Raw genomic sequence first — 25,887 nt, forward strand, 5'->3', positions numbered from 1 at the left:
TGGGGAGAGTTCCCTGTCTTAAAAGTTTAATGATGAAGCTGCTCATGTTTCCTTTTACAAGGCCTAAGCCTGAAAGAGCATTTTGTTTTGCTTTTAAGATGCTTCTCCATGTGTTCCAAGTGTGAAGTGGTCCAAATGATACCGAGAAGGTGAAATTGAGATGACATAATTTAAAAGTTAGCACTGATTTGTTTAATAGTATTAGTTCATCAAGGAAATAACGAAGTTGCTATTCAACGTCCGGCTGCATTTGACTATTCATAGCAAAGGTTATTCTTTAAAGTAAAATCATTGAAGCTTTTCTTCAGCTGGAACAGAGGCATAATTTTACACAGTGAGCCAAAATTCCCTTCTAATCCATGCAAGTCTCAGTTTCTGAAGTGCAAGATACAAGTGATTTTTATTGGTTTTGTTCCTTGCAGCACTTCTCATCCCTTCTTTCCTATGACTCTTATGCCACTTTAGGCCTTAGTATTTAAGGGACATGATCTGTTACATGCACAAGTATATGTGTATGTATATACATAACACCTGTGAAACTGTGTAAAACTACACACATATATTATTTTTTAAAAGTTACACTTCTACATGTATCTCCTTAAACATGGAGCCTAAACCACTCTCATTTTTCATGTAGGTGTGTGTGTTTTACTAGCGAGCAAGTATACTTCTGTATGTTTCAAGGTGCCTTGCAAGCACTTGTTCCTTGAGTATTATTTCTTTTTTGGCTGTGTTTTATCTTTTAGTGCAGTGAATCACAGAATTGTCTAGATTGGAAAAGACCTTGAAGATCATCCAGTCCAACCATTAACCTAACATTGACAGTTCTCAACTCCACCAGATCCCTCAGCGCTGGGTCAACCCAACTCTTCAACACCTCCAGGGATGGGGACTCCACCACCTCTCTGGGCAGCCCATTCCAACGCCCAACAACCCCTTCTGCAAAGAAATGCTTCCTAATATCTAGTCTAAACCTTCCCTGGTGCAACTTGAGGCCATTCCCTCTTGTCCTATCACTTGTTACTTGGTCCAGAAGACTCATCCCCAGATCTCTGCAGCCTTCTTTCAGGGAGCTGTAGAGGGCGATGAGGTCTCCCCTCAGCCTCCTCTTCTCCAGACTAAACCCCCCCAGTTCCCTCAGCCACTCCGCTCCTCGTATGACCTGTGCTCCAGACCCTGCACCAGCTCCATTGCCCTTCTCTGGACACGCTCGAGTCATTCAATGTCCTTTTTGTAGTGAGGGGCCCAGAACTGAACACAGGAATCGAGGTGGGGCCTCACCAGTGCCAAGTACAGGGGTGAGATCCCTTCCCTGTCCCTGCTGGCCACGCTATTGCTGACACAAGCCAGGATGCCATTGGCCTTCTTGGCCACCTGTGCACACTGCTGGCTCCTGTTCAGCCAGCTGTCAATCAACACCCCCAGGTCCCTCTCTGACTGGCAGCTCTCCAGCCACTCCTCCCCAAGCCTGTAGCGCTGCGGGGGGTTGTTGTGGCCCAAGGGCAGCCCCTGGCATTTGGCCTTATTGAAACTCCTCCAGTTGGTCTCAGCCCATCGCTCCAGCCTGTCCAGGTCTCTCTGCAGAGCCTCCCTACCCTCGAGCAGATCAACACTCCCACCCAACTGGGTGTCATCTGCAAATTGACTGAGGGTGCACTTGATCCCCTCGTCTAGATCATCAATAAAGATGTTAAACAGGAGTGGTCCTGAAACCGAGCCCTGGGGGACACCACTCGTGACCGGCCGCTAACTGGGTTTAACTCTGTTCACCACAACTCTCTGGGCCCAGCCATGCAGCCAGTTTTTTACCCAGCAAAGCGTGTGCCCATCCAAGCCATGAGCAGCCAGTTTCACCAGGAGAATGCTGTGGGAAACAGTGTCAAAGGCCTTACTAAAGTCAAGGTAAACAACATCCACAGCTTTTCCCTTATCCAATAAGCAGGTCACCCTTTATAGAAGGAGATCAGGTTTGTCAAGCAGGACCTGCCTTTCATAAACTCATGCTGACTGGGCCTGATCATCTGGTTGTCCCACATGTGTTGTATGATGGTACTCAGGATGAGCTGCTCCATCAGCTTCCCAGGCACTGAAGTCAAGCTGTCAGGCCTGTAATTTCCCGGATCATCCTTCTGAACCTTCTTATAGATGGGTGTCACACTGGCCCATTTCCAATCTGATGGGACCCCCCTGGTCAGCCAGGACTGCTGGTAAATGATGGAAAGCAGCTTGGCGAGCACCCCAGCCAGCTCCTTCAGCACCTCGGGTGTATCCTGTCTGGTTCCATAGACTATGTGATGCAGTAGGTCACTGACTATCATCCTTCTGTACCTTCTTATAGATGGGTGTCACGCTGGCCCATTTCCAATCTGTTGGGACCCCCCTGGTCAGCCAGGACTGCTGGTAAATGATGGAAAGCAGCTTGGTGAGCACCCCAGCCAGCTCCTTCAGCACCCTCGGGTGTATCCTGTCTGGTTCCATAGACTATGTGATGCAGTAGGTCACTGACTATCTTTTCCTGGAATGCAGGAGAGTCGTTCTGCCAGTCTCTGTCTTCTGGCTGAGGAGGCTGGATTCCCTCAGTACACCTAGTCTTGCTATTAAAGACTGAGGCAAAGAAAGAATTAAGCACCTCAGCCTTTTTTTCATCACTTGTTACCATGTTTCCTCCTGTGTCTAGCGGAAGGAGACTCGCTCTGGTCTTTCTTTTGCTGGTCACATACTTACAGAAGCATTTCTTGTCCTTGATGGCTGAAGCCAGATTAATTTCCAGCTGGGCTTTAGGCCTCCTGATTTCCACCCTGCACAGCCTCACAGCATCTTTGTAATCACTGTGGGTGGCTAGCCCCTTCTCTCAAAAGCTCCTTTTCTGCCCAAGTTGCAGCCAAAGCTCCCTGTTTAGCCAGGGTGGTCTTCTCTGTCGCTGGCTTCTCTTACAGCACCCGGGGAGCACCTGCTCCTGAGCCATTAACACTTCTTTCTTAAAGAGCGCCCAGCCTTCCTGGACCCCTCTACCCTTCAGGACCGTCTCCCAAGGGATCCTGTCAAGCAGGTGCCCAAACAAGACAAAGCCAGCCCTTTGGAAGTCCAGGATGTCAGTTCTGCCCCCCTCTCCTGGCCTCCCTAAGAATATTCTATTATTTCATGATCGCTGTGCCCTAGTCGGCCTTCAGCCGCCACATTATCCACCAGTCCTTCTCTGTTCATAAAGAGGAGATCTAGCAGGGCACTTTCTTTGGTTGGTTCACTCACCAGCTGTGTCAGGAAGTTACCTCCCACACATTCCAAGAATCTTCGGGACTGGATCCGCTCTGCTGTGTTGTATTTCCAGCAGATGTCTGGGAAGTTAGTCTCTCACAAGAACAAGGGCAAGCGATTGTGAGATTTCACCTAAATGCCTATAGAATATTTCATCCACCTTTCTGTCCTGAGTGGGTGGCCTATAGTAGACTACCACTACAACATCTGCCCTGTTGGTCTTTCCCCTGATTCTAACGTGAAGACACTCCACCCTGTCTTCACTACACTTGTGCTCAAAGCAATCATAACAGTCCCTGACATACAGAGCCACCCCACCACCTCTCCTGCCTCGTCTGTCCCTCCTAAAGAGCTTGTAGCCATCAGCTGGCACACTCCAATCATGGGAGACATCCCACCATGTTTCTGTTATAGCCACTACATCATAATTTTCCTGTTTCATCATGGCTTCAAGCTTCTCCTGTTTGTTACCCATGCTGTGTGCATTGGTATACATGCACTTCAGATGGGCTGGTGTTTTGACCCCTTTCCCCTTCAAATCTAGTTTAAAGCTCTGTCAGTGAGCCCAGCTAACTCCTTCCCCAAGATCCTCTTCCCCCTCTGGGACAGGTGCATCCTGTCTAATGCCAAAAGGTCTGGCATCTTGTATATCAACCCATGATTGAAAAATCCAAAGCCCTGATGGTAACACCAGTCTTGGAGCCACAAGTTCATCTGTTGAGTTCTCCTGTATTCTTCTTCATCCATCTCCCCAACTGAAGGGATGGAGGAGAACACAATTTCTGCCCCCAACCCCTTAATCAGTTTCCGCAAGGACTTGAAATCTCTCTTCATTGCTTTAGGACTTCTGGTAATGTCATTGCTACCTACCTGAAAAACCAAGAGAGGGTAGTAGTCCTTGGGTCTCACTAGAGTGGGGAGTTTTACTGTGGGTCTGGTCTGCATGTGGGGCCTTCGACACACCTCAGAACTCCGTTGTATTGAGACTTCGTTCAATGAATGGTCAGACTGAGGAGTTTAATGAAGGTGGGGTTTTTCTTATTGTTTGTTTGGGTTTTGTTTTGATTCGGTTTTTCAAAGAGTACTTTCTTGGTAAGTACTGCTGTTGAGGACATGCTCGGAGCAGCAGCCATGGTGTGGCTCTGAAGGCATCCCCTGCAAGGGAGCATGATGGGAGCTGTATCTTCAGTGCTGTGCAGGTGCAGAAGATAATGAGCTCTGTCCTAATTCTTGGATAACACATTTTAAAGTAGGTGCTTGCATGTCCCTATAGGGGTGCCTGAAAGGAGAGTGAGGAGCCGATGTAAAGAACTGCCTGTGCCTTGGCTGCTCTGTGTAACCAGTTCATCTGAATGCCCCACAGCTGTAGTTTTTATTCCCTAGAAATAAAGCTGAAGTACCCTAAGGAAAACAGCGGGGCAACAAGACAGGCTATGGCAAAGTTACTCTTCTCATCATGCCTGTTTAGCATGGCTTGTCCTGTGAGCTAGTTGATAGTCCTCACACAGGCCTGGAAAAATAGGCAGGTGCTCCCCAGGGCACACAGCACCCTTTGGCAGGGTAGCTCCCCTGTGGACTGTAGTTCTCCCGTACTCTCTACACAAGGTTATACCTAAAGGTATATATACCTGCAGTTAATTTCCTGTCTTGCTTCAGAATAAATGGTAGTTTTTCCCATCCTCTATAAAGGTCTGTTTTGCTGTAAATGTTACTTGAGAGGCAGATTCAGATGCTATCAGCTTTTCATCTTTGTTTCCAGTGCTGTGGGGTTTTTTTTCCTCTCTGTCGGGGGTGATATTAGGAGATTTGTTGCTCTGCAGTTATTTAGAAATATATAAAAAAGAGGAGAAACTGACATCATCCCAAGCATCTTTTAAGTTATTTTTTTGTTAGCTGACTAGGTTTTGCAATCCTCTTAAAAGGAGCATGTATCAGGTTATTAATGGTTGCACAGATTTCACCTCTTTTGCCACTCTTGGCATATAGCATTTACAGCACAGGTGATAAGGCACGAGATGCAAAGTCCTGGTACCAGATATGACTTTGGGAGTTCCATATCTAAAATATGGGGCTTCAGACCCTGCTACTCAGTTGTCTGTAATGTATCAACAGAACAGGTATTATTTATCCCTCTTCAGCAAGTGTTCAGACCCCCGATGTTAGTGCTTATAGCATGGCCTGAACCAGTAGAACGTTTGAGCTTGTTGGTTGGTATCTGGAGTAATCTGTTGGCCATTAGAACAGTTTGTTTGTGTATTGGTAGTGTTGTGTGTCACTGATACAAAGCAAGAAAAAAGTTCACGGATGTAGTTATTAAAAGTATTTCCATTTGGTATGTACCAGTTTTTTGGTAGATTAGTATTTTCATATGAAGAATATTTAAAACCATAGATTGATAGTGATTCTTATTTTTTTTTTAAATTCCAAGTGTATTATTTTAAATTTGAGAGGGTTAACAGATATTGTATTATTAAACCTTTCCCTTATAGTGTGGAAAATCCCTACCAGCTGAGATGAATGTCCTGACACACTTTTCATACCTTTCTGGATAATGTTGAACTTAATCCACGCCTTATTAGTGCAGGTGAGAAGTTCAAGGAGCTGGCTGCCAAGAGACCACATAGAAGAGAGATAACAGTATCCCAACCGATGTAGGGGATGGACATCAGACTCGCCATGTGTTTTGTCTGCTGTGTATTTTCATACCTATTTTTAAACTTTCCACACCATTTCTTTTTCCTGTATTTCTTTTCTTTTCAATATCAGCTTATCCTGCTAGGTGCTGACAACTCTCTGCTTCCATAGCTTATTTCACTGTAAGATAAAGGTACTATATACTTCCAAAGTGGTGCTTGGCACTTTGTGATTGGATTTATATAATGCTTACATTGCTCGCCTCTTTTCTTTTTCACAGTGTCTGTAGCTGACAAACGGAATACTGTCGTTGTCATTTACCTGTTTCTTCTGTTTAAGCTTTTTTGTATATCTGCAGCGTATCAGTTGCACTGTAATATGCTCCCTATTGCTTGGATTTAATACTTCTGTTTGCTACAGCGCTTTGACACTGCGTTTCTTGGGCATGGACTAATACAATTACAAGTGCAAAATAGTTCACCACTAGTATTTAATTGTGAACTGGAACACTGTCTCAAACTCCAGTACTTGAAAACATGTAGATTCCGTGCTTTTGGGGGTTTTGCAGACTGTTTTATTCCACACCTTACTGTTCTTTCTAAATCAGTATAGTTTTTCTTCAGAAACCCTATTTTACTTAGCCCCAGATTTAATTGTAATCTATTGCGGTATGTTCTTGTTTCTAAATACACATTTGATACAACTAATTTTTGTAGTAACCAGTTTTTGTGGACTGTCGTTGAAAACAAAGGAAAGTTCACCACTTTTTTTCCTACTTTGCAACAGCATTTACTATATACATTGATAATTTTACTGCACAAACAATGGAAAAAATGACAGATACAGAGTATTTTAGACTTCTAAAATGCAGGAGAAAGCTTTTGATGCTTTGATTAATGGAAGATAGGTGATTTTACCAAGAAGCAAAAACCTGAATAAAAATGAAATATTTGATGGCCTTTTAATGTTCACAAAACAAAAAGCTTAATTGTTGTGGTTCTTTGTTTTGTTGGGTTTTTTTTTAGGAAGGGGTTAATGGAAGACAAAGTGTAGTGGAAACCTGAAATAGTGAGCATGATTCTTCTTACTCTTCTACTTAGCGGTAAATGTTTCTATCACTGAGCAGCTTTTTCAAGAAAATAGGAGTTTACATCCTTATTTTCTTTTTTTCCAAATGGATACAGGTATCTCAAAACACACTACAAACTTTACTACATCAAGACACATGATGCAGTTATCTTTGTGACAGACATGTAGATATCTTTGTGGATGGTAGATACAGTGCTACAGATGGGGAAATGGAGTCCCAGAGAGGTTAAGTGTTTGGGTTTTTAAATGGTGGCGTGACTCTTCCCTATGGTTGGTAAAAGATGACATGGAAATCCGGCCAGCTGCTGCAGGGCCGTAACTGTAACACAAACTGATTGGGTTGTGCAGGTGGTAAGATCATTGTTTCTACTCAGCTATTTGGTATTTTAAGGTTTTAGCTTGCATAGTGTTTGCATCATGTGAGGATTGTAACATTTCTTTTTGTTGTTTTCAGCTTGCAGACAGTAGGCTGCATGCCACCTCCTGTGTCTTCTGCAGTAATTTTAACCAAAGCTGTTGGTGGAAATGAGGTGAGTTTTCATTTTGTTTTTGAATGCTTAAAGTTCAAACAAATATCTATTTATAGTAAACTAATATGACTAAACCCTGACTGCAATGTGATGCTGTTGTGGTTTGTAAAAAATTCTAGAATTAAAGCTTGGGTATTGTTTGTTTCAAACAAGGGAAGTAGTGATACATTACCTGCTGGCACTGGTCAAACTGAAAGAAGCTGAGTGTTCTGAGGTGGTAGAAAGGTTTCTGATAGAAATTGTGTGAGGAGATTTCTGCTTGTTGCTGCACTGTAATTCCTAACTGTATAATGTTGGTATGCTCTGTACTGGTTATCTCAGACCATTAGCTTTGTGGTGAAGGTGCACCCTTGCAGTGATTGCTTGGATGGTGTTTAGTGTTAAGAGGGCTTATAGTAGGTGTTCCTCAGGCTTGAAGCCGCAAATGTGGTAAGTGAGATGGTGGGGACACAAACATTAATTTAAATCTTATATCGTTATTTGAGACTGCATGAAATGAAAATTTTGGGAACATGGAGTTTTCTGACAGTGATGCAATGCGAAGTTCTCAACACACAGGATATGCCAGAGTTAAGTTGTTTGTGCAAACTCAGTTTGATCACATTATATTTCTGCCTTAAAATGACATATGCTGACTCATTTCAGACTCTTTCTTTATGCACAAAACACTTGGGTTTTTTTAGGAAGACCAGGTAGACAGCATTTAGGAAATTAATCCAGGTGTGCTAATGAATGAGGTTGTTTCGTTTAGATCGACTTCCTCATAACTGCTGAAGGTGGATGAGACCTAGTAGGTGAGGAGGGGCGAGAATAGCACTATAAGAGATTGGTTTTAAAGCTAGGGTTCTTGAAGTGCTGTTCTGGAGGGTTAAGGCCAAATTTTAATTCAGCCATAGAGTTTCTGTGTGAGGTTGCGTGAGTCACTTCAACCACATTTTTAAAATAAGGCCATTAGTTGTGTACTTCTCATTTTCTGACTTCAGACTCCTGGGACCGATTAATGTCAGCTTTAAAAACACATGATAGCACTGAAATAGATTGAGGTTGTACTTTGTACTAACAAAGTGCTGTTTAATTGCTCTATCCTCTGAAGAGAGACCCGAAGCATCTCAAGTCAAGCATCTCTAATTATGGGCAATCCTGATGTCCAGTCACTGTCTCCTAGTTTGCTGCCTGAAAACAAGAATCATAAAACTGTCTGATGGAGGTGCTGTGGAGTGATTGGTATAAGGAAATAACTCATGTACATAATAGAGATCAACAGAGAAATGACAAGTTTTCTAGTTATGATTCTAGATGTAGGTGCTATAAATTACACTAAAATGCCACGTAGTGAGCAATGAAGATGAAATGAAGTATTGAATGAGTGCTTATTCAGTGTTAGCATTGTCTGGCCTATCCTTAGAACAAGGAAAAGATCCTCTGGAAAAAAATAAGGTGTGATTGGTTAGTTGAAAGTGATATACAGCATTTGTGTGTAGGAGAGAGAGAGAGAGGTGCTTTAGTTTCTTGGCCATTAAGTTTGCTTTTTTATGGTAGTTTTCTTCTGGGGTACTGGGGGCGTGTGTATTTTATATTAGCTGAAAAACAGAAACTTTCTATAATGTGAGGCTTGTGTAAATAATTGTATAAATCACTGACACAGTAAGCTTAAACCTCTAATTCTGTACCAAACCCGGTATTGGAGGAATGTACAAATTGTTAGTGGTTTTTACAGGTAGTTGCTGACAGCAGAGACAGGGTGAATCAAGAATTTGGTCTTGGGAATTGCAAGTTCTCAGTCAGGCTCTAGGAAGGTATGCAAAAGAGAAACATGCTCAGTGTAGACAAAGTGTGTGGCAAATTTGTTGCCAGACTTGAACAAGTTTCCAGTGGAAACCTATTTTTGGAATCTGATGCTTCCCTGTCACTCAGACTATTGTTAAATTTCTTCTGAAGAACAGCAACTCACATTCCTCATGCTAGAGTAGAAGACCCTCTTGCATCTCTCCTTGCCAAATTTCACCTAAGCTGTTACTGATACAGTTCTCTTTCTGACATGAGCAGAACAATCGTTTTTTTTTTTCCCCACTCTAATTTAAATCCATTCTGATATATGAAGATTTTAAACCTGGAAGTCAACTGGAAATATAAGTGATTGTGCTGTGAGAGCATTTGTTCATAATAATGTCTCATAGACTGCTTTTGCCTTGTCAACCATGTATCTCTTACCTGGAGAAACTGATTTGTTTGAGGGTGTATCTACACTGCATAATGTAATATGAAGATAAATGAGCTTGCTCAAAAGCAATACAGTGAGGTAGCTCCACATGAACTAATTAGTCTGAGAAGTGTCCTGCTGCTGTAGAGTACAGGCACACCCTCAATAAGTGCTCTGAAGACCTCTTTGGATTTCTTGAAACGCAGCACATGAGAGCTGTGGTAGTTGACAGTGTAGAGGGTTTTCAGTTTTCTTTAAAGTAGAAATGACTGTTGAATGTTGGGTTGGACTTGGGTTATCCTCAAAGAAATATCAAGTGCTATGACATGGTAGAAGGAGTACTTACCTGGGGCTGAGGAAACAGGGATTCTGTTTTTAGCTCTGTCATTAACCTGTTGGGTATATTGTCTCTGGGGTTAGCAGTAATGGATAATGGCAACTTTGAAGTGTTTGAAGATCAGTGCTGAAAAGCCTTATGTAAGAGCTGTATTTTATTGTTCTGGGACAGGGTGATTAAGTTTTTGGTCAAGTGCTTAGAAAGCACTTCATTAGAAGCTACTTGGATGCAGGATTTTGCTTCATATCAATTGGAAAATTTGGTTGTGAGGTAAGATGTTTTTGTTCATCGTACAAGGATCTGGTATTTTTAAGTGATACATGCCTGAGCGCACAAAATAAAATGTTTTGCTTTTTTTGTCTGAGGAAGGTGTGGTCACCAAGGCTGATAGTAAGAATTCTGATTAAAATGTGTTCATCGTTGAAAAAGTTAATATTCTGGGATTGTATTTACAAACCCAGGTAAGCTAAAAATCTTTATTATTTAGTTGTCAGTGTTTAATAGCAACTATACAATCTACCAGTGTTTGTTTTCCTGATGATTCAAACACATGTTATATCAACAAAGTGTATTTAGGCTTTAAGTCCTCTTGATCTGTGTATAAGAGTACAACAGCTGAACAGTTACTCGAGTCTAAATGTAAAATATACAAAAGCAAAAATAAATCTTCTTTCTTCCTATACAGTGTATAAAATAAAATCTTCCTTCTTCCTATACACCAACCCTGTGATCTATACTGCTTTCAAATTTCTAGTCTTAGCAGTGGCTAGATGTGCCTTCCAAACCCTGCCACGTTAGCCATTATGTTACTTTGTAGTATGCTGGTTTTGATGGTTCGTGCATTCCAGAAGAAATAAATCTTTATCAAAAGCCCTTTCTCAGCAGTAGCCTTCCATTAATAAGGGAAGACAATCAAGCCAGTTAGCACCTTTGCTTGTTGTAGCTGTGGCATTATGGTGGAGAGAAGCATTATATTTGGAAGCTAAAATGCTTCTAAGTCTTTTGGTGTTTGAGGGTGAAAATGAACTTCTTCACTTAGCTCTGATGCAGGAGTGGTTTGTTGGCTTGTTTTAGGGGACTTGAAAGAGCTTTCTTCACAAGTCATAGGGGTTGTAGGAGTGAAAAGATCTCTGTAGCTTTATAAAAAAAAAAAGGAAGGACAGCAAAGAGGTAATCAGACTAAAAAACAGTAACAGATTTTATAAGAGTATTGGATTTTTATATTTTTTTTGCTGTAATCAATGGAGGAGAAATCCAGTGTTGGCATTAGCAGAGTGGAAGAACAGAAGATTCTAGCTGCGAAGAAAATAATGGCGTGACTGTTTCACTTTCAGTACTACTTATTACAAGAGACTTAAGGCAGATTTTTCAAATCTCATTTCTTTACCCATCACCATTGATGGCAGTGGCAGCAGCAAGGGTGTTCAGCTGTTCAAGACAGTGTTTCTGTACTGCTACAGAATAACTTATGTACCTGTAGTGATACAGGCACTATGTTTTGAAACTGTCCAATATGTGACATTGTAAGATATTTACCCATGGCTGTTGTAAGAAGATACAGTGGAGATAAAAACTTATGTCCAGAGACCTGCCTGTATAATTCAGACTAGCTGGGAGCTAGTATCATTCTATCCAGAGAGATGTTGGCAAATGAGAGATGTAAGTGGTGCAGAGGAAAACTCTGTGCTCTCTGAAGAGCTTGGCTGATGGAGGAGGTGAAGATGATTTATGGCTATTCTATCTTTTGTTTTGGTGAAAGTAGCTGTCCTTGATGTGATGAGCAGAAATACAACTTGTCTAGTAGGGCTAAAAATTCGCACCTATTCACTCTGTGACCCATTCTTAGGTTTCTTCCCCTTCTCTTTCTGGTCTCTGTCTGTGTGGCTTGTTCTTTCAGCTCTCTTGCAACTTGTGTTTCTTCTGTTTCTCCCCTTGTCATGGTCCACTCAGTGGACTTGTGATGGTTTGTTTACTACTTGTTTGCACTACTTGAAAGTGCAGAATTAAGGCGACCAACACCAAAGGGGATTACATCAATCAAACAGTGAAACTTTATTGTGTTGCTTGTGAAGCAGCATGCGATAGTTAGAGATGGGTGAAAGAAAGGGGAAAAGATGTTATAGCTCCCACTGGTGATCTCAAGACATCCTAATGGTCCTGGGTCCATCTAATGCTCTATTGTTGATTGTCATGAACCTTGGTGGGGAAGCTTTGAATTTTCATTTTCCAGAAGTCATCTTTTATGCTTAGTGACACACTTCCTCCTCCTCTGCCTCAGGGATCTCTGCCCTTCTTGAATGAGGCTACCAGGCATGCACAAGGGGGAGTGTCTGAGGCGTGGTTGGTCTTACAGGCAGGTAGCCTTCAACCAGGAGGTGTGTTTTGGTATTATAATGAAGCCAAGTTTGTCTAAAGTTCATGATTTCTCCATCGATGTTATGGCAACGGTTGTGATCCATCTTTTTTGACAGTAGCTATGTGGTCATCTCAGCTCTGGTTAGGCTCAGGTACCGAACAGTAGCACAGCACTCTGTACCACATGGCTCAGGCACCAAAGAACAGCACTGCACTCCCTGCACCACACAGTTCAGTACTCAGAACAGCACAGCACTCGCTGTGCCACACAGTTCTGCATTCAGGAGCCTTTGCACCATGTTCCACTCTTGGGATCAGCAACTGTTGCAAACAGGCTGTTGTCAGGTACCTTTCTGTCCATGTCCCTGATGATAATGTTGGGACAATGCTGATCTTCTGACTGACTCTGACACCTCTTCACCCTGATTTTTCCATCATTCCTTTTGTGATCTCTTCCTATATGATGTTACTTCCATTAATCCTGCAAATAACTTTCTAAAACAGCCTGTTCCTAGCTTTTGTCACAAATACATGTAATTCGTTAGCAAAGCCGGTTTCAAGTACTGAATTTAATTTGATGCATATGAAGCCCTACATGAACAAAAGCATGTTCATATGTACACTGGCAAAAAATAAGGAGATATCACCATGAGAAATCAAAATTTTAATTTAATGGTATTTTCTCAGCTACTTAATTGTTTCTGTCGTCAGTAGCACTTACAAAGTGTCTTGATTTGTGAAGAGGACATTCTGTGTAGTTAAAAAAAATTGGAATGAAAAACAGAAGGCTTCACGTTTACTCTTTGCTCTTGTCGAGCCCGTGAAGGGTCAGGATTTTAATGACATTTTAAGGATAGAACACTTTTTTGTGTGATTTTTTTTTTTTTTGTTTTTTTTTCCTCCAAGAAGTCTTGTAGTTTTTCACTGAAATTATAAACCCCATTTCTTCATAAGTCTGCTTCTAACTATCCATTTTTGCAAGAGAGATACAAATGAATGTCAGCATTTCAAGGTGCTGTAAAGACGAACCTATTAAAAGCTCAGAGATCCTTAGACAGAAGTGCTGTAGAGATGTCAGATACCACTACAAAGTATTCAGACAGCAAATGTCATACTCTCCTTAAGAACCAAAGTAATGAAGAAAAGAGATTGAAAATTAGATCTATAAGTCTATTATCAGTTTGGGAGAAAAAACAATTTGCGATGACTTTTATGGCAGCTTAATGACATATTTTTGAAAATTGTAACATAACAGGCAAGAGCTGTGATGGAATTGTACAGATAAATCGTGGCAGACAGTTCATTTTATTGAAGAATACTTTGGCTATTTTTCTGTCTTATACACAACAAAATCATTGAGGTTTTTTTGTTCAGTTAAGCTGTAGCTTGTATAAAACCTCTTAATCAAGGTGCTGTTTTATTTTTTTTGCATCTTTAATGTGGATCTGTTATGCCTTTTGTAAAACAAGCTGTTGCATATGCAAGATAGGAGTTTGAAGTATAAATTAGGCTATAATGAAGAAAGCTAGAAAGGTATTTACAAAATAAGATATAAAGAAAGAGTTCTAGTATTGGATTTTAGATTTGTTTTTGTAGCAGATGTAGAACATAAAACCGAATATAAATTTGCAAGGTCTACAGTTAGCCTTTCAGGAAAAGAATCAAGGGAGAGTAGTAATGTTTTCGCAACAAATTATATGCAATAGTTTCAACTGATACTTTAAAATAAAAAGCATATGGGTACTTACTAGGAAATGAACACTGGAAAATTCCTCTGTTTGAGTGGTGTTTTTTTTAAGTAAAAACAAAAAAGTGAACCCTAACACTACTGTGAAGTCACAGGAAAGATATTGATTTCTCTAAAAATATCTGAAGTTCTTTGAACTGTGTATACATGTACATTAACCTTTTAAAAAACAAAATAAAATGAATAAGAAGTACAAGCTCTAATGGTTTGTGATTCATACGCTGATGCACCAGTGTACTAAGAGTGTTTACCCTTGGAAGGTAACACATGAATATTATGAAACAAAATAATTTAAGATCTTCAAATAAACTGTATGTGTCATGATGTTTAGTTGTCTTCTATAATATTTTTTCTCTAAATATAAGTGAAAATTTACAGTAGTGTTGTCTAAAAATTGATTTCCAAATTGCGCTTAAAATATTCATATTTTTAGATTTAGTTTATGAGAGGGTAAGTAATTTCATTCTATTGTTTTTAAATTTGATACTGTAAAAGGAAAAAAACCTATAATGAAATTTTTTTTTATTTCTTAAGTAATAAATTTTGTCTGCCCACACAGATTAAAAAGTTATAAATGAAAGTGTAACTAATTCTATCATTAGATACTATACTGAAGTCTCTGGGAAATGTATGTGGGTGTCAGAGGACAAGTTTAGGGAAGATGTCTGTACTTCACATGTACAAATATAAAGAGTTAACTGGGTCAGCATAAGCCTTGTATGTACATAGGAGCTGTTGTGCTGTTAAATTTCCCCACTCTGTTCTAGTATTGCAGTCTAATTTTTTATGTATCCTAAGAGTTTACTTTTCTTTTACCATTACTGTGCTTTGAGCAAATGGTTTTTATTGAACTGTTTATTGACACTTAGGGTTTTTTCCTTCCCTGAGTGGTGAGTGCATTTTATATCCATCAATGCATAGGAGTAGCCCAAATTATTACTTACAATATGAATTTCATCACTATAATGTGTCCCAGTCACGCAGCTGCATTAGATATCTCTAGAGTTCCTCATTGTCTTCTCAAGTCTTCCATAACCCAAAGCAATTGTGGAATCTTCTGTTGTTTTTTTTTCCCTCTCTCACGATTCTTTCATTTATTGTTAGTAGTTCTAATACAAATCCACTGCTAAACCGGTTCAGAATGGAAGGGATTTTCAAAGGCATTCAGCTCTGCTCATAATTCAGTGGAAGCAAAATTCAGGCTAATAGTGAGGCTTCTGAAATCCCCATATTCGCGCACTTCACCTCCAAAGTCCTTACTTAGTTTGTACGAAGTTTCAGATTCTCCAAACACCTTTGAAAAGCAGCTGATTTACTTACCTAAGGTGTCAGTGGTTGAGTTAGACTTGTGATAAATTTTTAATTTGCCCCTGGTTGTCAGTACCTCTAACTCAGGGTCTCTCATATGGTTCATAAGTTGTCTGGTGGAAAAAGCCCCTCTTGTACACTCTTGGGAGTGTAAGAAATTAGGGAAGTGCAAGAAAATATATTATTAAATCTCTTAACTGCACAACTTTGTCTACTCTAATACGTATGACACGGTACTTGCACCCTTCCGCATGTTCAGCCTTCCCAAATCTGAGGTGCTTGTAGCTGTTCTGCCATAATCTAGAAAGCTGTAAAATTGCCTTATTTATTTTAAACTATTCTTAACTGCTTAGGCTATGGCTGGAAAGTACCTGAAATCGTCATAGCTTTGTGTTTTTACAGCTGTGTTTGCCCAACTCTCCTAGATCTGACTTGTAACAGGGGGAGTGTTTTCAGAGGCTTTGCTGTTGCTATTTTGCACTGCTTGGCTGGGGAGATCAGGTTTTTTGTCTGCTACAGGACATACAGTGACCCTGAAAGCTGTTTGTGGCATAAAGAAGCCAGGGCAGAAGAAGAGTCTTGCTCTCACGCTTGACAAAAATGGCCTTTTAAAGCAAGGTGGTTTTGCATTTGTCTTGGTCTGCAGTGTAATTCAGTGTAAAATTATAGTGTTCAAGAGCTTCCTTTATTTAGCAGGGAGTGCTGTATGAAATGCATTGCCTAAGCAAAGCAAGCATTTTTAACTGTTAGAACAAATCAGTAATACTTCTGTAAAAATCTAGGGGTCTACTGCCCCCCTAAAATTCAGCTTCTGTACTCTCTGCTGTTTAACCTTTATGGTTCTTTGAAAGAGAGATTGCCGTATTTTACTAGCAAAGGAGGTGTGTTACCCACCTTCCCTACCTCAGTCTTTGAAAAGAAAGGCTACCTTTTGGAGAGCTGTGAAGACTGGAAATATTCTGAAGGTGACAGCTTCAAAAAGTTACAAGTGATTTGTTTACATTGGAGTGTTTTATGCAGTCTTAATTCCATGGAATGCCTGCATGATGCCAGCATTCGCTGAATAAGGGTTGTTTTCTAATGCCTTTCTTTTGTCAGAGCAGTGGGGTGGTTTGCTGGCACTGAAACCCAGAGACATGCTGGGTTCTGGTTCTGCTGTCCCTCACCTGTTGGCTTGCAAAGCAAACACTAATTTAATGTTAATTTTAATAGTAAGTCAAGTGTTGAAGCATTGCATATATTCGGATTGGTGTTAAATCACTCGTACAGCGGGACAGAAACTATTCAGCTTTGTCTGTTGCTTGTAGGTGGATTATTTTCTACTGTGAACAATAAAGATGGTTCTTTTGACATCTGTTCCTGTGTTCACCTGTCTTCTGTGGTCTTGGACCCTCTTGCATGAGGGGATACTACTGCAGATAGTTTAGCATGGCTGTTGGTGGCCCCAGCATTGTGAATGGGAATGAAAACATGTATTTATAAAACTACCAAAAGCTAATATGCAACAGTATTGATTGTCAAAAATGGAATTAATTCAGTATTTCTTTCTAAAAAGAACATTTTGAATGATAATTTGTAAAGCATTCCTAACATTTTGAAATCTGAGAAATACCTTTTATATATAACTGTTTGCAGCTTGCTTCAGATAAAATTAACTGTGTCTATTGAGAAGACAAAATGCCCTTTAGGAATATCTTTAGTGGAGTTAGTCAAGGAAAGCATTACTGTCTTGAAATATGCAAGTTCTGAACACTGGCTTGTAAGGGGATAATCTTTACATTGTTTCTCCTTTCTTAAATTTGTCCTTTGTGTGTTAAAATCAAAGCTTCAGAGTATTTCACTTGGGAAAGTGTTTCTATCCAAGCACATTTTTGTCTGCTATGAATATATTTGCCTAGTGGCTAGTAATAGTATATAGGAAAGAAAGCGATCAGGCTTGCAAATGCAATATTTCTATAATTTGTTTTCTTTAGCTCTCTTTTTGGGTGTGCAATATGAAGTCCTGATTTGTGGAATTCATAGCTGTAAGACATGAAGCAGGATTTTCAGTTAAAATTACTATTATCTTTAAATTTAATTATTTTTTCAAGGAAATTAAATCGATTTTATTATCCTTTTTTTCATCATTATGATTACAAAAGAACATTGTGTAGGTTTTTGTCTCCAAAATGGTTTGTCGAATGATTACATTCAATACATACTAAGAAAAAGTGTCTTACATTCTATGAGGAAAACCTCATCTGTGTGAAGACATGGAACAAATTTCTAGATTCCTTTATATAAAAATAAGCAAGCCCAAATTTATTTAAAATGTTTTTTATAGAACTCTTATGAGAAGATAGGATATTTTAGAAGGGCTTTCAGTTTAAATTCACTTCTTGTTCATTTGTTTAGAGCATTTGGCAAAAAAAGTGGAGAGCATCAGAGCAGCAAATTTTCTCTGATTTCAAAGCATTATTTAGGCTTGTTTTTGGAAAATATTGCCCCTATTATGAAGTCTGAAAACAGCAAGCTGCTGGTAAACTGTTTCTGGACATGTTGAAGAAAAGCCACATGCCTCCTGGGAACCCTTCTTCAGCCATGCACTCCCCACAACCAGGTGCTTTCCTGCTTGGCTAGGATTTTTTGCAGGTGTTTCCTTGTGCATATGGCCTTTTTGGTGTGAAATCCACTACTTCTGCTGCCACTTCTAAATTAACAAGAGTGGAGGGGAAACACCACCACTTGGAGTAGCTGTAGCAAAGCCTTAAACTTGTGTACTCCCATGGGAAGCCCCCATGAGAAGATGGAAATTTGGGGGGGACAGAAGACTGACAAAGGAGCATTAGTGTGTTCACTCCACTATAGGTGCCCTGAAAGCACAACACCCCCTGATTATTCATCAGTGTGATGGGGGGGAAGTAGTTTTACCATTAAATACAATCTTTGTCAACCCACTCAGTAACTCATCTCATATATATCCCCACCACAAGCCATGTTTCCAGACCGTCGGTTTCTCTGGTATTTCAGGTCCCTTCACCAACCTCAGCCTGACCTCTCAAGGGCTGTGCTGGCTGCCTCCGAATCCTGCCCTGCCTCAGGCTCTGGTGACTCTCTGTGCGTCCCCCGGGAGGTAGCACCAGCTGCCTGGCCACTCTGCGAGATGGTGCGAGGCAGAGGCAAAGTGGGAGCTGGTAGGAGCCACTGTGGCGCTTGGCGGCGTGTTATCATTCATCAATGTGCACTTAACACTGTGAGGCAGTAGCTATGTACTTTTTGGCTAGGGCTTCAAGTCAGCATTTGAATTTAAGGTAAATAACAGTTCTGAAGGAATTTTCCCCAAGATTCAGGGGAACAAAAGACTTACCTTATATTGAAGTGAATATGGTAGTTCTGACTTCATCTATTTATTTTTAATAATAAAGGGTTGTTTAGTAAGAAATACATGAGCACACAAAGAAGCTAGTGCACTGCTTATCAGCGAAGAAGTCAGCAGCCATAAACTAACTTGGTAGTCTAATACAAAAGTTTTGGTAATTATGTGGCACATAAACTAAAGAGAATATTACTGTACTTGGATTGGATTGTGCTTCAGCTGGTAAGTCCAGAGTAACAGTATATTTTCTGAATTAGCTTGTCAATTTACATATATTACTTCTATGAAATTCTGAAACTCCCTGTTCTAGCAGGTACTGTAGGTTATTGCAGCAAGGTTTCCAAAATGTGAATTTCTAGTGTGTGGATGCTTTGCTTAGGCTCTTTGGTTGTTATATTTTGTAATGATCTAAATTAATTTTGTTTGTTGATATTGTTGCAAAATATCTGTAATGTATACAGGGATGTATACTTTGATACATACTGTGTGTTTCAGCTCCAACTGCATATCCAAAACCTTTTAAAAGGAAATCTCAATGAGCCCCATGGGGCAAAGTAAATTATTACATGTGGTGAACTCTCAAGTCATAGACCAAGGTCATGGCAGTGAGAGTGTATTTCAAAAAGGTTTTATCTGTGCTTGGAAAGCAAATGAAATCTCTCATCATTAACTTTAGAATAAGAGGATTTTCACTAGAGGTGAAAGATCAAGTTCATGGCGGACATAATGGAGTCTGAAAAGTTATTTCTCAGACATAATACCAGGGCATGAAACATTCACTGAGGTTTTCACATTATCGATGGGGAGTTTACAGCCTCTAATCTGGATACTGAAGATTAGAATCGCTGTAATTATTTTTATCTATTGTGGCTTTATTTCAACCTTTTTACATGAAAAAATCCCTCTTTTTTTGGTAATGTTGTAAAGACTTTTAGAAAAATTTCCTAGCTCTTCAGCTGGGTCCATCTCTGTCATAGCATACAGGCAATACCTTCCTTTGTTAATCACAGTAACCCTTCTATAGAAATATAATTTACTAAACCTGAATGATCTTCGGTCCCTAATAAATTAATGAAAGCACATGTGCATGCAGTGATACTCTGTCTCCGTCCTTATTTGTTGATAGTACACATGTAAACCAGAAAGAACAAATGTTGAAGGGGAGGCATAGTAGAAATATAGAACTAAGGGTTTTAGTGACCCAGACTATTATCCTGTCAGTGGAAATGGATATTCATTTGTCTGTTTATTCAACAGACTTTTACATTTTGCTAGACTGCATGTGTGCATGCATGCCATTTCAGTGATACCAGTGAGTGATAGAAATCTGCTCAGTAGCAGAGTCTGAACTCTGTGCCTGCATGTTGGGAATGGTTTTGCAAATATCCCTCCCAGTAACAGCTCTCACTTGTTCACAGAGTTTACAGTGCTCAGTCTGTCTGCTTGTAGGAGTGTTGAAATTTGCCAGTGCTATAATATAGAGCATTAAACAATCATCAGCAAAAGTGAATCCCTTCATATTTGTGCTTTCACTGTTGTGAAGGTTATTACTTTTACAGGAAAGTTTCAGCTCTTGTGATTTTATTTGGAAGAGTATGTTTAGTCCTGTTTTCATGCCATTTCACTTCCAGATAAAATTTAAGCTTTTGCTGTTTTGTTTTCTTAAATCCTTCCATCTACTTTAAGAAGAGGTATTTGTTAAAAGGTGCATTTGTTCCCTGAGTTACAACTACAGATAACAAGTACATATCTATTTTTGGCAAGTGGTATTTTAATTTCTTTGAAAATATAAAAAATATAAACTGATTCTACAGTAAGAAGATTTTATAACTGTAACTAGAGAAAGTCAGCTCTAAGAGTGGCTGTAAGATTTTATTCTGCTTAGGCAAAGTATTTTGTTTAAAAATGAATGTCTTTTTAGGGAAACACTTCATATATTCAATATGTGTGATTTTGTAAAGGTCCTACGAGAAGAGGAAGCATAAGCTGGATTGATACGTTACCTGTAATTCAAGAAATGGCAACATTAAAGTTGGACATAAAATCTCAGTTCTGATCTATGGATGTGTTTTATGCTTTTCTTTTAAAATGGCATGTGATCATGCAATTTAGAAAATATATCCTGTAACATTTTTTTCTGTAATGTTGATGTCATATGTGTTATCTCAAAAATACTTGCTGTACTTTCATTATCCAAATGGTCCAGAATATCTGTATTGAGTGAGACTTTATATATAGGTAATATTCTCTAAGGTGTATATTTTAATAATTTAGTCAATGGCCTCTCTTACACGTTTTCTCTTCAACCAGCCGTTCAACCTCTTTTGTACAGTTGTGAGGCATTTCTGTTTCTAAGCATAGTCACAAACGTCTGTCACCTACTGATATAGGACGTTTTTGCTGTTCATATCACCCATGTCAATGTCTTCTGCATGGCTTGATTGTCTGCATTTTATGATCCGAGAAGCTTAGAATGATAGATGTTATTTGTAAGTATGGGATACCCAGAAAAATATGCAGTATTGTAAAGTACTGTCCTCATATCCCTTCTGAAAATAAGTCACTCTGAGGCATCTCTGCTTCATCAGGGTCTGCTGTCATGACCCCTTGAATAACAAATGCCTATGTTGCTACATTTGGTTTTTTGAACCTTCCTGGTGCTCCCAGCAGATAAAACTCAAGAGTAGTCATCTTCTGCAGATAACAACAAAATACCTACCTTGTAACCTTGATTTCTTTGTTTTAGTTGATTCCTTAGCATTTTCTTTTTCAATTTTATTTATATTTGGAGTATTACATTGAAATTAGTTCAGTTTTATAGGTAACAATTTTATTTCTTTTTAGATATGTAAAAATTCAAAAGAGTAGCCTCTACAATAGTTCCAGCTGGCTTTCTTTTATATAAACACAAAACTGTAGAATGTAATGACACTTTATAACCCAGGTACTTTGAGTCTGACAGCTGAGCTCTCTGAGTTGTGACCAGGATTCAGATGTGCATTTTTGTCTTTAGGTTGTATAAAATTTCTTTCTCGTTGTCTTAGCAGTATAGTTATGCTTGCCACCCTCCCAATTCTTCCCTCCTGTGGTATTTTTGCGTGATATGAGTCACTGTGCCCATTGTCTAAACATCCTGTCATGTCTCTTAAGCAATCACACTGGTTTTAATTTCCTCCTCTTTCAAATCGCCAGTTCCAGCATGTTGTTTGTTGTCTTACTAATACAAAACCACACCGAAATCTGCATTAGTCTTCCATTTTACAGACTGCCTGGTCTTAGTAGCAGTCAGCGCTTCTAACTTTGAAGAGATTATTTTACTTGGGTGAATCATTTGTTATGATAACTTAGCATACAGTATCTTGTGAGGTGAATGGCTCATTTAGCATCACTTCCAGCAGGCTATGTTCTGGTTTCTTTGTCAGCTCTTTTGGAGATTTTTGTTTGTTTGTTTTGTGAGTGGTGGGATGCAAGAGCATCTTTTCATAATATCTAATAATTTTTCGCAACCTAATGCAGATCTGCCATACAAGCAGATTTTAATGTGATTTACTGTCTTTCAGGCTTCAAGTTCCTTCTAAATTGTGTGATGCAAGGCAATGGAAAATTTCATTTTGTCAGGTTATTTCCTCATGTAGAGGGAGCATATTGTAATATGCTGAGACTTTATTCTGAGCCATCTATCTCCTTACATGTTTTTATAGAACTGGAAATAGTTGAATTTGGTTTTCCTGTTAATTAGCACATGCCAGCTGCTACCAGCAAAAGAACACCTGTGCTGATAGTAAGGGTACCTGGAAACTTGGGCATGACTTTCTTCCTTTATCCTAGGGTAAATCAGATATTCTTCTATTGAAAACAAAGCAATGGATTGGGTAAGAGTCACAAATGAAAATTGTGTCTATATGATTTGTAGAAGGTGGATTCCAGAAGCAGTAATTGGTCTTAGCTGGTCTCCTTACGCAAAGGTGTACAATTGACATAAAATGCTAAGCAGATATGTAAATAAGTATGGTAGTACATTTTTGTCCACTGCATTCTCGTACCTTAATTACCATATTTTTGAAAATACGGTCTTTGTTTCAAATAAATGAAAGTGTGCCTGTAAATCTAAAAAAGAGAAATGAAGACAAGTATGAGTATTGTTAGTGCTATAAATGCTTATAAAGGTGGAGCTTTATTTGTGGTTAAGTGTATGTCATTATCCTGGAGTTAGAGTAATTTTACTTGTCTTTCTTTAGGAAGTGTGTTCATCAGCAAACATCACTAAGCTTTCCCTCTGCTGTCTCCTTATGCAGGTATTAGAGAAGTATAAGTTACTTTATTAGCTGACGAGTTGTTTAATTACAAGATAAGAAACAGATCTTTGCTGAATGGAAGAAATGCAGAGTTCTTCCACCTGCATTCAGAAGCACGTTCAGAATTCTATTTCCTCCAGCCTTCATTGGAGGTAAAGGCAATCTCCAAAACCTGCAAGAATTTAATCATAGTAGTTTATGGATTTTTTTTTCTCCTAGGTTTGTTCATACATATAGAAATAACATCTCTAAATCATGAAGAACTGCATATTATACATATAGTCATCAGCAAACTGCAGAGCTGTACTGTTAAATGTCCTCAATTAGGAAAGAAAGATGTAATAGTTTTATATACAGCCTTTCATGTGTGTGTGTGTGTGTGTGTGTATATATATATATATATATATATGTTGAAACCAGAAGTCCTAGTTGGAATTTAGTACTTGGACAGGATTAAGGGTTCTGCAGTGAGATCAATGCTTGAACTATATGTCATTTACAATACTGTTTATTAACTCTTTTTGTTATGGACTGACTAGGTTCTTGGAGGAGTTCCCAGATGTTGTTCAAGGTGTTGTTACTAATGTCCAAAATGGCTTTTTCTCTCTCTCTGTTCCACTGTAATGACAGATAATGGGAGCTACTTAATTCCATTTCCAAATTAGGAGAGGTGTTAACATGGACTTTGTTTGAAGACCTTTTTTCTCTGGAGTTTGTTTTCATATTTGATTTGCCTTTGTATGGATATGTTGGCATTCCTGTCATGCTACAGGGCTTGCTTCTTCCAGCTGTTGAGTTTTTGGAGAATGGCTGGGGGAGTTTTATTTACTGTAACAAAACCTCACTGAATAGCTGTAATTTCATAATAGATAGTGCAAGGCAGCATTAGCTAATAATGTTTGGATACCCGTAGAACATTAATCAATACTTAGAGTAAACAGGGGAGTATTTATATTCTGAAGCGTTTGCTTATTTGCTGTTGGAGTCCTAGTGATGCATATGACTCTGGAAATAAGTCTGCAATATGTTTGTCCAAGCTGTAACTGTAGTATTTAAGACAGTTCTACAAAAATGTGCTTTTAGACATTGTGAGAAATGTGTGTTAGAATATATATCTATATCCTCTGCATTTTTCTATTAGTGTGGAGTTTGTTTGCTTTATTGGCTGTTTTGTCAAGTAGATCTTACACATTCATGTGTAACGTGGAGTATTGTTTGTTGTTGATTTAAAAGAAGTAGGGGGAAAGGTAAGTGTGTGGGTTGCACCCTTAGTTCTATGGCAAGTGAAGACAGAGGGTGTGTAATCAGCATCTACAGTGCATAAAATACCAAAATTAAAATTCCATCTAGTCTTTACTTTTTTTGTGTTATTTGTATTAATGCCATCTCCACCGATGCAATCACGTTATTTTTTTTAAAACACATTAGTTAGACCTGTTCTACCTTGCAATGCTTTTCTTACTACACTGTGATCTGGATTGTACTGCAGTAGGTGATGTATTAATAAATGCAATATAATTCTAGTGTGGTAGTATGGAATATTTTAATGACTTTTGTTTCTGTTGTGTAAAGCTGCATAGCTACTTGCAAGCTGCAGCAGTCACAGAAGTCATCAATTAAAATGTAACAGGTGGATATCAAGGCAAAGCTTTTAGGAGAAACATTTGTTGAGCATGCATTGTATATAGAGAGCATACAAAACAGTTTATGTTTTCCTGGTGCTGCTGGTATTTTAAAATTTAATTATTTGGACTAATCCATGTTTCACTCTATCAACATACCTGCTTGGTGAGAGGGAAAGGAGAATTTGCTTGATTCGTAGTCAGAAAAAACCTGCATAACATCCTGAATATCTCAGAACTGTGCCAAATCCTTCATTGTTTTACTGTTTATATAACTAAAGCTACTGAAGCAGAGGTTCTTTTTGTCTTAATCCAACTATTTCAGCACATTAGGAAACTGCTAAAATACATTGGGGTAACTTTAGTATCATTTGTCCCACTGAGAGGAGAATGTTGTGGCTGGAAGAAAGCAGAATAACTGTGGTGCGAGAAATATGAAGAAAAGGAAAGTAGGATGCTCTGTAACAGCGTGATCCCTAGTAAAGTTTAGCGCACAGTTTTCAAACTGCTTCTGTCTGTAGCACTTTTTAAAGTTTTTGGCAGGGATTTGTTTGCTTTGGGAGCTGATGTGATACAGCAGATTATTCAGAGGTTTCTCCAAAGCTCAGTTCTGAACAACTTGAAAATACCTGGAAATGAGGCAAAGTTAAATCATATGGGCCTGCCCTTAGAAAACGATTATAAAATTAATTTATTTAACATCCATTCTTTTTAATTTGCTCTTGCAATGGAAGAGAAGAAAAGGTGTGGTGGTTGATTTGAAACAAAAAGGACACGCACACAGAAGTGATTTCTTATTGCTATTGTTTTGTGCCACCCCTGGGTTTTAATAACGATGCTGCTTGAAAATACGTGGCTGGGATAATGTTCATAGTATGGGTGTGCTTACTGCCCTCAGAAAGATACATGTGAGATTTTTATTTCTTCCAGATCTAAGTGCCTTGTTGTTTTCTGTTGGCAAGTGCAGTCAGTAAGTGTGCACTGGGAAGACGTAGGACATATGAGCACAGCTGTAGGAAGGACATAGAAACATCGGTATAGGAAAAGGGCTTTTAGCAGGGCTGCCTGCAGCAGTTCTTGTCCAGCTGCCAGTGGCACATCTGATGTACCCTATAGTAGTTTGGGGAGGAGGGGAATCTGAGAGACCAGAGTTTGTGGCA

General features: G+C 39.2%; 1 protein-coding gene across 7 annotated transcripts in view; it reads left to right on the top strand.

Moving 5' to 3' along the window:
- SLC10A7 (solute carrier family 10 member 7) overlaps positions 1 to 25,887 on the top strand; it is a 156,711-nt gene that overhangs the window by 10,109 nt on the left and 120,715 nt on the right. For all 7 annotated transcript variants that reach the window (XM_074904987.1, XM_074904984.1, XM_074904981.1 and 4 more), the window contains one exon: positions 7,433 to 7,508. In XM_074904987.1, coding sequence (XP_074761088.1) covers positions 7,433 to 7,508 — 76 coding nt within the window. The remainder of the gene's footprint in view (positions 1 to 7,432; positions 7,509 to 25,887) is intronic.

The sequence above is a fragment of the Athene noctua genome, chromosome 4 (assembly GCF_965140245.1).
Source record: "Athene noctua chromosome 4, bAthNoc1.hap1.1, whole genome shotgun sequence".
Classification (NCBI taxonomy): Eukaryota; Metazoa; Chordata; class Aves; order Strigiformes; family Strigidae; genus Athene; species Athene noctua.